Source organism: Bubalus kerabau, chromosome 8, assembly GCF_029407905.1.
Source record: "Bubalus kerabau isolate K-KA32 ecotype Philippines breed swamp buffalo chromosome 8, PCC_UOA_SB_1v2, whole genome shotgun sequence".
Classification (NCBI taxonomy): Eukaryota; Metazoa; Chordata; class Mammalia; order Artiodactyla; family Bovidae; genus Bubalus; species Bubalus kerabau.
In genome coordinates this window covers 46,031,744-46,046,602 of record NC_073631.1, presented here as the reverse complement: position 1 = coordinate 46,046,602, position 14,859 = coordinate 46,031,744, and the positions used below count along the sequence as shown (strand labels likewise).

Below are 14,859 nucleotides of genomic sequence, written 5' to 3'. Positions count from 1 at the left end.
GAAAATAACCCACTTTTTTTCCCCTTTAATTCAAATATGCTTTGTACACTTGACACATTTGAGTAGTTTATTTCCTATCTGCCACTGGAACTGCAGGGACTAGATAATCTATGATTCCTTCTTGCACTGTAACTCATATTGACTTCCATATATATATATATATATATATATATATATTCTTATGTTCATCTAAGTTCTTGAAAACATACCTCAGAATATCTGATCCTTTAAATCAGTAGTTCTCAAACTTTACGGCGCACATGAATCACACCGTGAGCTTGTTAGAATTCTGCCCTTACCCCGAGAGCCTGATTCTACAGGCCTGGAGTGGAACCTGAGATTCCGCATGCCCACCAAGCTCCCAAGAGGTGCTGGGTGCCCCTGGTCTCTAAATCTGACACACTCTGAGCAGTAAGGTTCTGAGTGTTCTCATTTGGTCTGGTGGCCACAGAGTGATGCACTGGTCATGTTCTATGTTCACTGAAGGACCTTCCCTCCGGTGCTTGGCTTGGGCCTCCTGCCCCATCGCACTGGTCACTTTCCAGGTCTGCTGAGTGCATGGTCAGGGCTCCCCAACCCATCAGTCTATATTTTCCTTTTGGCCTTGGTGACCCCTGGCTCCACTGGTTAGTGAGTCTTCCCAGCAAACACTCCACTTCTCACCTCCCTCTGACCTCACTGGATCCTTCAACCTCTGAGGACACTTCAGCCCCACTCATCAGCTTTCTCATTGGTCTTGAGAGAGTTCTTTATCCTGCCTCTCTTGCTTTGGCCCTAAAGAAACAACTCTGCAGAAAAACAGATCAAGAAAGACTCTCTTCTTCCCCAACCTTCCCCCCGCCTCGCCCCGCCCCCACCCATTCTCCAAACAACTGATCTGACCTTATCTTTTCAACTGTCTTTTCTAAAATAGCAAAAGAAGCAAAATCTCAATAGCTCTACTTTATCTTATAGGCTGTAAGGGCACAGAACAAAATGAAGTATTTGATATGAAATAATAGCAATTCGCATTCAAGTGGCTGATATCCCCGTAAGCCAGGGAGAAAACTAACACACACACACACAAAAAGAGAACAAAAACTAAGAAACAAACAAAACCCAAACCACCTTTGCAGTCCTTTGAATTAGGCTTTAATTCTTTCCCAATACTACCTAATGTCAGTCTAAACCCAGCAAGTCTGATCTTCAGTAATTATAGCCCAGGGCAACTTGACAAGGTGGCAAGCAGATTTCAGGCTCTTGCTTTCTGAAACTCTTTCACAAGTTTGCACTGGACCCTCATGCCAAGGCCTACGTCTATCATCAGCTCTCTCTTTCCATGCACGTTTTTTCTCCACACAGGCCTTTCTCCACTGCAGTGTTTTCCAAGCCTTTTCATCTCGATGCCTTCCCATCTCTTTTCAGATCACAGCTGGAAATCTCATTTTCATTCCTTTGTGGCAATTTTTTAATTTCTTTCTATTTCTATTGTTATTTAACTGTGAAAAGTATTTCCTCTTGCAGGAAAAATGCCCATACACTTCGTTTGAGCTGGGGTCCTGCTGTTCATTATTTGCTGAAAGCCATGCTGTCGTGTTTAATGTGCACCATGAGATGTCAATACCATTTCATCTACATGGAGGCAGAAACCCGTTTGATATAATTTATGAGACCTCCTGTGGTTCGGGACCAAGTCACCTCACACGCCTCTCCCTTTGTAGCACAATAGCAACTAAATGAGGCTAGTGCATTTTGTTTGCATGTTATCTCTGGACTCTCAGTGAAGGAAAGCAGGACGGAAAGGCACATGGGAGATCTTTATGGTAGATTCACCTTTCCTGACATGGTCTTTCAGAGGTGCAACATTCTGGCCTTCAAGACAGTACATTCTGGCTTTGAAAGCAACAGGGAGATTTAGGCTTCTACTTTATGGTTTAACTGTAAAATTGTAACTTGCAGCCTGATTGTGTTTTAAATTATTCAAATGAAAGAATAAACCAGAGTAAAGCCAAATAAATGCAATAAGGATGATCAGCAAAACTTGTAATCTGAGGAGGCTTATCATAAATACTGGATGCCTGCCCACTGGAGGGGAGAAAGGACAGGGAGCACAAAGTCAATGTTCAGAAGGGTTGGGAACCTGATATCTTGTCTTCTCACCCAGTAGAAAGCTGTCCTGAGGCTGGATGGTGACCATACTGCACTCACACACCTGAGCTTCATTCTGAGCAATATGTGTTTCATTTGGGTAACAATTCCATCGCTTCTGTTGTTACTGCTTTTGTGCCAGGCTAAGTGCAACTAGGCCTTTCCCTTCTTGAACCAGCTGATGCTATGCCTTCCCTGTGACTTAGTCATGCAATCCCTTCTACCTCTCAAGAGGGGGAGATGTGTGAAGGGAATACGGTGCTGTGAACATGGTGCTAGTTTACCCACAAAGCAGACAAGCATGAGCCTATAGGGGTAGGAGTGTCCAGCAAAGTAAGAAGTAAGAATTGTGTATCTCAAAGACTGTATTGAAATAAGCATTATGAGAAGAACTGGAACTTTGTTATTTCCCCTTACATTTATTTTGCAGTTTAATCTTTTACTTGGAGAAGGCAATGGCACCCCACTCCAGTATATATAGGAAAGGACTTGCTTGTATTTCAGGGCCTAAAGACCAATTATGAACCTTTTATGAACCTGACTCAGTCTTGTGTGTGTGTATTAGTTGCTCAGTCATGTCCGACTCTTTGCAACCCCATGGACTGTAGCCCCCCAGGCTCCTCTGTCCATGGAATTCTCCAGGCAAGAATACTGGAGTGGGTAGGCATTCTCTTCTCCAAGGGATCTTCCCAATCCAGGGGTTGAAACCAGATCTCCTGCATTGCAGGCAGATTCTTTAACGTCTGAGTCACTAGGGAAGCCCAACTTAGTCATACTAGGTACTATTTAAGGTATCGGAGAAGGCAATGGCACCCCACTCCAGTACTCTTGCCTGGAAAATCCCATGGATGGAGGAGCCTGGTAGGCTTCAGTCCATGGGGTTGCTAGGAGTCGGACACGACTGAGCGACTTCACTTTCACTTTTCACTTTCATGCATTGGAGAAGGAAATGGCAACCCACTCCAGTGTTCTTGCCTGGAGAATCCCAGGGATGGGGGAACCTGGTGGGCTGCCGTCTATGTGGTCGCAAAGAGTTGGACTCGACTGAAGCAACTTAGCAGCAGCATTTAAGGTACATCTTTTGTATCTTAAAACACAATAAGTGTTTTATGGCTGTTATTTCAATACATGGTCAGAAGTCTAGCTTTGTTGATTTTTTTTTTCTGTATATTAATGAACACTGTTATTTTATGTTTTCACTCAGATGTATTTATACAGAATTTCTTCAGAGCCCTTTCCATATCCCCAATATTGTGCCAACTGAAGCTGAGTTCATGAACATCCTCTAACTGTAATCACCTAATTCAAATCTGGTGAGACTGCAGTGTTGAACTTGATTTTACTTATGTTGATCCCCATGTTTTCTCTCCCCTGTAGTTCTGATTGAAAACATACACAGTTCTGTGGTCCTGAGTCATCTCCTCACATACATCTTCTGTCATGTTGCATGTTTATCTGTGAGCTGCTGCCCAAAGAGACTGGGGATCCAATACAATTAAATAACTGAAATATTCAAGAGGAATCCAATCCATTCTAAGAAAGAGTAATGTCTCTCTCTGAATGAAATGTGCATTGATGTATGATGATATACTGGCATGGAAACACTGGCAAGTTTTGGAAACTTAAATAGCAAGAAACACAAACCTCAGAAATTTTTATGTGAGTCCTAAATGACTTCCTTTTTCGTATCACACTGAATGGTATTTCATCTCAGCCATACATATACAATATAACCCAAAGTGTAGAAATAAAGATAATTCAACTCACAGGCTGTCCAGGCTCATCTCCCCCGAGGATTCTGAAGCCAAATCCAGACTCCATCCTGCGAAGGTGAACATCCAGCTCCTTATAATCTGGACCTGGCATAAAGGAGATCCCATTGAGTAATGAATCCTGCCTCTTCCCCACCCTCTGAGGAACTAGACACACCAATGATAAATTAATTTCGTGGATGTGATTAATGAGAGTGCTGTTAAGAGTAGTGACGAGCACAGAAATAATAATAATAAAATATATATATATATATGGTGACAAAAAAGTACACATTCCAAAATTAGGTAGTCTGGATTAAGAGTGACCAGCCAAGGACATTACTAGCGTATTGCCATAGGCAGAAAGAGCACACACGTTTTCTGAGTTGGAAAAAAAAAAAATCAATGCCTCTATAATTCTTTATTTTCCTGAAATCATTGAGACTGCCCTCGAAGACTGGCTGCCACTTTGGGGATGTTACTCTGATCAGGATGATTGTTTTAGAAGTATGAGAGAACAGATGGCGACACCCTGGAACTACCTGGTAAAGGATAGTCTGCTGCTGCTGCTGCTGCTGCTAAGTCGATTCAGTCATGTCAGACTCTGTGCGACCGCATAGACGGTAGCCCACCAGGCTCCCCGTCCCTGGGATTCTCCAGGCAAGAACACTGGAGTGGGTTGCCATTTCCTTCTCCAATGCATGAAAGTGAAAAGTGAAAGTGAAGTCGCTCAGTCGTATCCGACTCTTCGAAACCCCATGGACTGCAGCCTACCAGGCTCCTCCATCCATGGGATTTTCCAGGCAAGAGCACTGGAGTGGGGTGCCATCTAGTAATTTACTAATAGCTGTTTATGATTTGATGTGTCCCATTTAGTGTGTGTGTGTGCACGCGTGAGCACGTGCATGCTGGGGGGTATAAACTTACACTTAATAGAAGTTGTCTCTTTTAAAATTGTTTAAGTTAGAAAACATAAAATTGAAACTGTTCTCTATTGAGGTTTGAGTGAAGTTTTAATTTTCTGAAAAGCTCCTTTAGGTTTCTCATAACTTATTACTAGAAATTTATGAGAGTCTAAGTGAACTCTTATCCCTCAAACAATTTAAAATGTGGAAGCCACTAGTAGATTGACTGCTGACTTCATAAACACATTAAAAATAAAGCTGATGAGGGATACTTTTCTGTAGTTAGCCGAAAGAACTGAAATGTACTTAAAAAAAAGCTGAGAAATTCCTCTGAATGTCATTTTCAATTCTAGAATAAATAAGCTAAAACCATAAGAAATCTTTTGACTTTTAAAGGAGCATATGATTTAAATAGGATTTAAGCTTCTCCCTTGCCCCCGGCCCTTTGAATCTTCTTCAGGGGCAAATGTCTCAATCACGACTGGGTTGTGCACACTTTAGAAACCACTGTTAGGATGTTAATCAATAATCAGCAACTTTGGGGAATACTTATTAATGCCATCCTTTGCTTAAGAAGTATTTGTGATCTCTGGGCCTTAATGGTTTAAAGGAGGTATTAAAACTGACAGAAGCAATTATTCAGTTAAAATTTAAATTCTTATTATTTAATCAGGATGGTTTTGGAAATTGGGATGGGACTTCAGATGAGACTCCTCATGGGACAGGAAGCTATGTCTTAGTCATCTGGACATACGGTGATAGTCATAGTTGGTGATGGCCTGGAAAATCTTTTCTAGAGTCCATAGTAAGTGAAGCTGCTGAAGTGGGACAGGAAACAAAGTACAATGAGATGGGGCTCGCCTTTGTGCCCTCCCACCATATGAGGAAGGCAAGTCACTCACTTCTGAAATTTAGGCATATGCATGTGTCTAGTGCTCTCAAGGGGAAAAAAAAAAGCTGAATCAGGCACCTATGTACATATGTATGTATCATCCAAGACCATGACTTTCATGTCCTTTTATGGCCAGATGCATGGAGAACCAAAGGCTTTCTCAGTCAACGATGAATACAAAGCTCAAGAATAAGAACCAACTGCATTTCCACATCCATTAGTCATCCTTTATGAACTGTATAATCATTCATATTTTAAAGATAAGACAACTTAGCAGAATTCAGTTCCTATTAAACAGTTAATTAGACTCATGTGGTAAAAGGAAAACGAAACCTTTGCCCTATACTCTACGAGTCTCAGTTGACTTTTGAGCTCAGTTTATCCTGAGGTCTAGAACATCATATATGAAATCACATATTGGGGAGTGTGCTAAAACTTCAGGGCTCTGGAGCAGGTGGAGCAGCCCTACAAAACCATAGCAGGGATCTATACTCCTCCTGAGGGAGGCAGAAAGACAAAGGCAGACGACAGACGATGCCCAATCACTGTTCAAACCTCTAAAATGTGGTTATGGTATGACTGCTCACATCAATCTCTCCTCTAGGTTACTTTAGGCTTAGTGGACTCTAGACCATACATACATATATATATATATATAAATTACAAAGAGAGCATGATATACTTCTGTCACTTAAAATGACAGAGCTAGCATATGTTTAACCAGAACCTGCCATCTAATTGTAGATATTCTCATTTTTGCATCGCTGCTGAGTATGGTGAGAAATTGTTCCTCCAGTGGCTTCAGCACCAATCCGTATTGCACGAGGAGCTCTAAAAGGAGTTTACTGTGTGATCCGTTTTATTTGCTAAGTGAAACCTCCCCCCAAGGAGATGCTGAAACTGTAACAGTCCCAGTAATGGAATTTTGAGATGTGCCAATGTACAAGGGAGTTGTCTTGTGTCAGAGAATCCTGTGATTCCTGGGAGAACTGGAAAGCTTTTCCTTAATGAATGATTCAGGACTCTTTTTTAATTAGGAGAAAAATACAGATGTTTGCTAGTTTTATTTAACTCTGAAGAGGTAAGCAGAGCACATATTGTCTTTCCCCTGTTCTTTGTGTGCACTTTGGTGACATTGCGATCTCTTGACTATTGCTCTGACTGCTCTGATTTCAAACATGGGGCAAAACATGCCAACCATGTCATCTTCACCTTCCACTCTTCCAGGCCGAGATGGCTAGTTTCATGGTACATGTACGCATAGAGAGAGGCAAAGAGAGACCCATTAGAGTAGTCTGCCACAGATGTGATTTATTTTTTAACTTTTTTGTTAATTTTGGAACAGAGACTCAGAGGCTGCAGGGCATGGAAACTTTAGAGAAACAGTCAACTGGATAAAAAAGTTTAAATGATAGATTGTGCCTTAAGGCAGTAGTATTGTGTGTGTGTGTAAGGAAAATAAGAGTTTTCAGAAAGACAATTTTTCTTTGTTTTCTCCTTCCTTCCCCCTACCATTTGAGCCTGGCTTTAGAAAGTAACTAAAATTACATGCACAAAGCTTGAAATGTTTCTCTTTCTCCCCACTTTGTTAGCTTTCTTGAAAGATTATGATGTTTCTGCTACTTTTCTTCATTGCTCTTCTGGTGTGATGACATGTTTAAAACGACTGTAATATGCTTTATCTCTTCCCGTCAGTGTAAGGACTTAAAGCAAAGAAATTCAAGGGCCAGTCTCCATCCCACTGTTTCACAATCCTCACTTCTCTCTCCAGTTGGTTTACAAACCATGTACCTAGCAGGTTCTTAGATGAGGCGGTTGGGTGAACACTCAGTGGGACCTGAGTCGCTCGATGTCACTCAGTCATGCCCCCACCAACATTCTTTTTTCTTTCTTTTCTGCCTTATTTTTTCTGTATTTATGCTCTTTTTTCCCCTTCTTTTTCCTCTTCTTTTTTCTGTTTGAAAAACCATCAGAGGTGCTCTCAGGCATGGCTTGGTGCAACTCAAGGTGAGGCAGTGTTTGTGAAGAAATGGACTAAAAGACTCAGAAACCTTTTTGGATGCTGGTGTTCAATGGCTAGCCATGGCCAGTGTTGCTGGTTCTTTAGAGGTGGGTCTTGGGATCCTCAGGATTTATGAAATAAAACATTTGAAGATCCTTGTCCCAGGTGGGACTTTGCATGACCTCTGGGACAAGCTATGGGGATGGAATTTACAACTACTGATAAATCCTGGGATCTCACTAATATTGAAAAAACTATATCCAGGTAGCAGGGCAACCTCTGTCATAATAAAGAAAAGCATCATTTCAAAAGCTTATTCTTATTTTGCATTAAGACTCCAGGAAGACTTCACATGCTCTATGTACCCTTGGTGTAGCTTCTGAAAGACATGGTTTTATGCACAATTTCAGGGAAAAGGATAGGTGACTGAACACAACTGATTAATTTTGTGAATGTATTCAAGCTTCAAAAATGCAAAGAATGGCATTTTTATGGATTAATTTGGCACACGGGATGCTGCTGTAAACATGTCAATTAAATTCTGGTACTTGAATCCCCTTTCATGTTTTAATTAAACATAAGCACCAAGGGCTTATTACCACAGTCTGGCACAGAGAATGAATTCATTAAATATTTTTTCTACTGGAAAAAATGTTATTTATTTATTTATTTTTTGCTTTTCCTCATAAAGAAATCTAGGAAAAACAGTACTAGGAAGGAACAAAGGTGGTTTCCAAAGAACTCCAGATACAGAATAAGTTAAACAGGAATTAAATAACTTTTACTGCTCAAATCTAACATTACCAGATCAATAACTAATACATATCTGCCTTAAAAGAATCACTTCTCTCCACTTTTTTCTCTTTATAACCTTTGGTGATATGAACATGGCCAGACATGGTTTAGCCATAGTAGAAGCCATCTCCCACTCTGCATATGGTTCTTTTCAAATACCCAGAGTTTTCAAATTAAGTCAGATTTTCCCATCCTAAATACTCCCCTGCTCTCCCCATCCTTTTCTCTCTTGGACGCAAGCCTTCCCTCTTTCCTCTCTGACTTACTCCTGCCAGTCTGGTTTCTGTGCTCTTGGCATTACTGAACTGCTCTAAGGTCACTGATGACATCCTAATGAAAAAATCCAATGGCCATTTTTTCTTTGCTCATTCTGCTTGATTTCTATGTCTCACTTAATACTGTGGACACACCCTTTATGATCCTTGATTTCTTTTGTTTCTAAACAAGAAAAGATCTCCTTCCAGAAGTAATTTCTAGTCTTGATTTCTGTGGTACTCCATATCCTGGTTTTCTTGTCTTTAGGTGGAGCTGTCCACTCAAAGGCCCTGACTATGGATTCATTGTTTCTTCTTAACATTCTACCCTGGTGATGGCATAATTATCTTTGTTTGTTTATAATATTCCATTATGAATAGCTTGCACGAGTTGCTAAATAAATGTGTCTTAAATTTAATTGTTTCCAATCTAGTGAACCTGATAAACCACAACACTATTCTACTATTGAGATTTCACTTAGCTTCCTAATTACATTAGGACTTCCTACCATTAATTTTGCCTAAGCATCTCATGCAGTTAAATTTAGCAAAATACCTTACAATTCTAATAAACAGATCCAAGTGAAAATCATGACAAATAGCTTGATAAAGAACATTTTATAAATATGACAAGTAGTATAGAAGATCTATTTATTCTGGATGGAGTCATAATTTTTCAGAATAGTTTCCTAACTTGTGTGGACACTTAACAAAATATTTGAATTGGTTCTTACCCTGAAAATCTGGATTGTATGGTAGTATAATACACTCAAACTATATTAAAACTTTCCTCTTTTAAGTAATATATATTTTGGAATCATTTTGCTCATATATCAAGGTTATCTAAGTTATTACATAAATGTAGTTCTTCTCTTTCTTCTTTTGGCTTTAAATATAGTACATTCAGAAGCTGAGAAATGCAGAAAATGTGCTTGTTGTGGCCGTAAGCTAAGATTCAGAATCTCAAATTAAATCTTGCCTTCATTTTGCACCTGTAATTACTAGGTCTCATTTTTCCTCTGGTTCTAAGATACTCTTAAAAACTACAAAGATGTTATAGTTGGTATAAAATATATATTATTATACATATAAATTATGTTTAATTTATAATATAATATATAATTATGTTTTAAAAAATTTCAGACAAAGCTAAACCAAATACTTTATACATTATCTGATGACAAAATGCTGAGCAATATCTTCCATATTTTCTACAAATCCAAAAAAATGACATGGAAACTTATAGAATGAAATGATCTCAAGCACATATATCCTCCAAGGGGTGTTAGAACATGCTGAGATGGATAATGAGCTGTCATCATGGAAACACTCTAGAGATGTGTGTTGTGAGCCCACAGACCTGAAATAGTACTATTATTATGAAACATTCTTTTCTACAATTGTTTCAGTATTCTGGCTTTCAATCTAGTGGTCTAAATAGCTGTTCAAAGTACTTCTTAAGAGTAGGAAGATCTAAATCTTCCTTTATTTCCATAAAATTAAATATTTCAGCCTAAATCAAATTAATAAATATTTTTTCAGAATAATTAGGTCAAAAATATTTAAGTAATTTAATTATTACTAAAAGCTCTTAAGCTTCAAACTATTCTATTCTAACTTAAAATACTATCAAAATGTAGCACTTTATAACTGGCATGGTTTAAAAATAAATGGTTATCAGTATTTAACTGATGTGAGAATAATTTCATTCTACATTAGCAAAATTTATAGTAATTTTTAAGTAAAGTAATTTCTAGTAAGTTCTATGGAAATGTCTAAACCACAAATCTTTTCAGATACTCTAGCTTATTTCAATTATCTAGTCCAGTGCTGTTCAATGTAAACAAAATGCAAGCTATATAGGTATATTTTAATATATTTTAAAATTAATAAATTTTAAAATTAATATATTTTAAAATTAAAATATATTTTAATAGCCATATTTTAGAAAGCAAAAAGAAACAGATACAATTTTAATAATATGCTTAACCTAACATATCCAAAATACTATTTAAGCACTAACACAATAATTAGTGAGATATCATATTTTTTTTTTCTTTTTTTTGGTACTAAGTTTTTGAAATTCAGTGTGGATCTTACACACTTCTCACAGGACATCCAAACTCAGAGAGGCCACATTTCAAGCACCTAGTAGCCACAAGTGTCTAGAAGCTTCTCAACTGGATAGCATGATTTAGTCAATCTGATAGCTTCTTTTGGTACTTGGTGTTTTAATCTAGTCTTTTACTAAAGCATTTTATGAAAGAACTTAATGAATAAATGATTGTTTTCCTTTGACTTTTGTTTGTTTCCTTGGCTGCCATATAGGTCAAATTTGGTGAGAATTGCCCTCTACCTTAAATATACGCTTATGTGGGTGAGTGAAATTAGCATGGCGATTATATACTAAAAAACTGATACTACTTAGAAGAATGATTTGTTACACAAAATGGAAGACGTTTCATTCACAGGACTGTGAGTACTGAAGAATACTTGCCAGAAGAATCCATTCGAAAACTGGTCCTTGGTGGCACTTGTTCTGGATGGGAAAATGGGGAATTAAAATTGAAATTCATTTATGGCATTTAAAAATTCATCTTTTTTTTTTTTTTGGTTGCAGTTAGAACTCACCCTCAATCTTTTTCTTGTGTTTCATGATTTTTTTCTCTAAAATCCATGGAGTTAATGGACAGATTTACCCTGTTTTACGTATATGAATATGTCTATAAATGTATCTTTTTCACACGTAGGAAAATACCTGAATTCTTTTAGATCAGAATGGAAAAAGAAAATCACCATTTCCAAAGATTAAGCTTTGATTCTGAAGATGAGTGCTGATTTGAAAGTAACGTCAATCCAGAACCCAAAATATGCACATATCTTTGAAATCACACATGATATTGTGTCATCAAATATTAAAATGGAAAGTGAAAACTTCAATCAATAATTATGCTGATTTATGTACACCATTCCAAACATTTTGATCCTTATAATTATTTGGATAGTAAGTTATATATAACTAGTCGAATAAAATTGGTTTATTTTAGCAATAGGGATCCTTCATGAGAACTATGATACCATAACATGTTACATATAACATAAAAGTTTATGGACATGAGTGTAAAATACTATATATATTCTATAATGTGCATATGAAATACTATGGAAAAATGGGTATTTTATCATTAAACTTAAAAAATTAGAAGACCAAGTTCTGATTGTTTTCTTACTGAGCATTGTTTGCTTCACTATTCAACACTGAAAATGAAATAGAAGCCTCTTGAGGGTGATGACAGGCTTCCCCAGGGTACCCTGCACAGCTAGTCTCACTTGGTGTGGGGAGAATGAAGCTCCCTGCTAGGCAATCTGCATTTTCACAGGAAATAAGCTCTCCAGCAAAACTGTTTTTTTTTTTTTTTTTTTAATCTCCCTGTTTAGTGTAACTGCTTAGGATTATGAATTGAGAAATATTCCTTAATCATAAAGATGGAGCTATAACAGGGATGGAAGACTGTGCCCTTCTAAATACCTCCATTAGTTGTAAAACTGACATCATAATCTTTATACTATTCTAATCTCACTAGGACCTACTTACCATCCAGCAATTACACTCAGTTTACTGCAGCCCTGATGGTCTTATTTTTAATCATGAAAGTACTTTGGGTTACATTGTCAACTTGTGCTACCACCAAAATGCTCTGACAAACTAACTTTCAATCAAGGACTGATTTTAGAATTTACTTCTCGAATTTCCATCCCCTTTTATCCCCTGTCTGAGTCCCAGAGCATTAAATTTTAAACCAGTGAATTTAATGAATTTATAAGCTATCAGATTGAATCTAATTTCTAAAATACAGGGGAAAAACATGTCTCCAACTTAACTTTTATTTCACTATCATTATTACTTAGCTATATCTTTCTCTATTAAAAGGAACCTGTTAGAAATATAATACCATAGTTATTTACAAAGTTACTGAAAAATATTATTTTTGAAATTAGATTTCCCAAATAAAATTTACATATGAAAAACAGCAAGCACACTTAACTGGATTTACTGACTCCTTTACCAACATACTCTAACTGCAAAGTGACGCACAATGTGATATATTAGAAACTCCAGCTGAAAGGCAATTTTTTTTCACAGATTAAACCATAACAAATTAAAGATAGCAATAATGATTTTCCTGAACAAGGTACAGGAAATTAACCTTCATTGTACAGTTGCGGACTTTTTTTAATGCTCATTTCCCCCATGGAGTGTTTTTGCTTTCTTTTTTTCTTTTATTTGATTTCCGACTGTGCTGTATGACATATGAGATCATAGTTCCCTGACCAGGGATTGAACCTGCATGCCCTGCATTGGAAGTATAGAGTGCTAACCACTGCATTGCCAAGAAAGCCCCAACAGAGGATATTTTAAATGATGATGTTATTTTTTTCTGGTCTTTTTATGATTCTAATGTTAAAGTCACTGGTAAAAGTGTCTAAACATTTACATATCATCTTATTTTGATTTTTCACTAAAATAAGGTAGTGTTCCAGAGAACATTTGTGGGTAGTACTGGACTACCCACAGGCCACTGGACATCAGCAATGTCCAAGCACATGTGGCCAGGGCTTGATTTAGCTGTGTTCAGACATGTGGATGTTCTACAAACCAAGGTAGCTGTTTATGATTACTGAATAGCTGCCTGCTGCTATGGACGCCATCACTTTATCTAAACCTTTCCTAAACTATTGGTGTTTCCAGTTTGACTGTACTGAATATTTAGTCACAAGGGCAGAGGAGACTGGAGACAAGAAGGCTCAGCAGAAGCCCTTGCATGGGCTGTGGAGCTCTGGCTCTGAGCTCAGTACATCTTATGCATCTACCTTGTGTGCTGTGGTTCACACTTCACACCACTGGTTTCCATTTAGGGTCTCAAGTGATGTGCTGCAGTGAGTAATATTTTTACACTACCCCAGCTTTCCAAATGGCTCTGCCATTAGGATGGGAGACAGTGCTAACTACAACCCTTGCTCACTAATAACAAGGAAAGAGCAGCAGAAAAAAAGAAGATGGTTTAGAAATACAACCACCCATTTAAGATGTTATGAATTACATGTGCTTTATAATCCCAAAAGAACTCCACAATGAACAACAAAAGTGCAGGATAAAGGCTTATGTGAAAAACACAATGGTCCATTTTTGATCAGCTATGAATTATAATTTCATTTCAAATAGAGTACTAAAAACAGCCTTGTAGCCTTCCTTCATTATGCTATTTAACTGGCCTGTGGTTGCTCTTGATTGCTACCTTCAGCACAAAACTCATTGCTTATTACAGATTAATGCTTCCTCATTTCTCGAAAGAAAAATTGATTGTGTGAGCTCATTTTGAAGAAATTCCAGAGGAATTTCTGTTCTAAGGAGGTCCTACCAGAAGGCACATTATACTATATGGGTCCCTCACTCTTTTACAATCCTATGTTTGAGTGATGTCTTCCTGCAAAAGAGTATAGACATGTTGTACCTCATAAATTGTTTATTTATAATAACCAAGGTTCAATGTGAAGAGAAAAAAGTTTGAACAACTTCAGTCATAATTCACCTTGGATTCCTACTAAGGGACACAATCATGAGGGAAGAGTTTCAGGGAACAAGGGGTTTTCTTCTCTCTTTTTGTTTTCACTGGCTTGCCTGCTCCAGCTTCTGAGATTGCAGTGTGGAGTGTGTTCAGGAAATGGCCCCATGAGCTGAGGGGACAAACTCTAAAATAAGTCTGAATTAGAGAAAAATGAAGCAGCAGGACATGACCCTCATTCCTAAATTATCAAGTTCCTTGGCATGATCATAATCTTATTTTGTAAGATTCCAAAATGAGCCACACTCATTTCTTTGGGAAGCACTTTGTATTCCCTTGCATTAAAAAGAGGAGCCAGTATGGCCATTTTTCTGCAGTTTCGTGAGTACAATCTGTCTTAGGAGCAGAAAGACAGACAAAGTTAACTCTTTTTTGGTCCTGTGATTATTGCGATGATGAATTTGATTTATTCTCTACGATAAGAATGAGAAGTTCTCTTCACTTAGATTAGTGAAGCCTCACCACCTACTTTCTCTACTTAGTTTGCCATGCTCTGCACTTGTACATTT

General features: G+C 37.8%; 1 protein-coding gene across 4 annotated transcripts in view; it reads right to left on the bottom strand.

Moving 5' to 3' along the window:
* Positions 1 to 14,859, bottom strand: part of MAGI2 (membrane associated guanylate kinase, WW and PDZ domain containing 2) — an 831,153-nt gene that overhangs the window by 185,782 nt on the left and 630,512 nt on the right. For all 4 annotated transcript variants that reach the window (XM_055590145.1, XM_055590146.1, XM_055590147.1 and 1 more), the window contains one exon: positions 3,895 to 3,986. In XM_055590145.1, the coding sequence (XP_055446120.1) occupies positions 3,895 to 3,986 (92 nt within the window). The remainder of the gene's footprint in view (positions 1 to 3,894; positions 3,987 to 14,859) is intronic.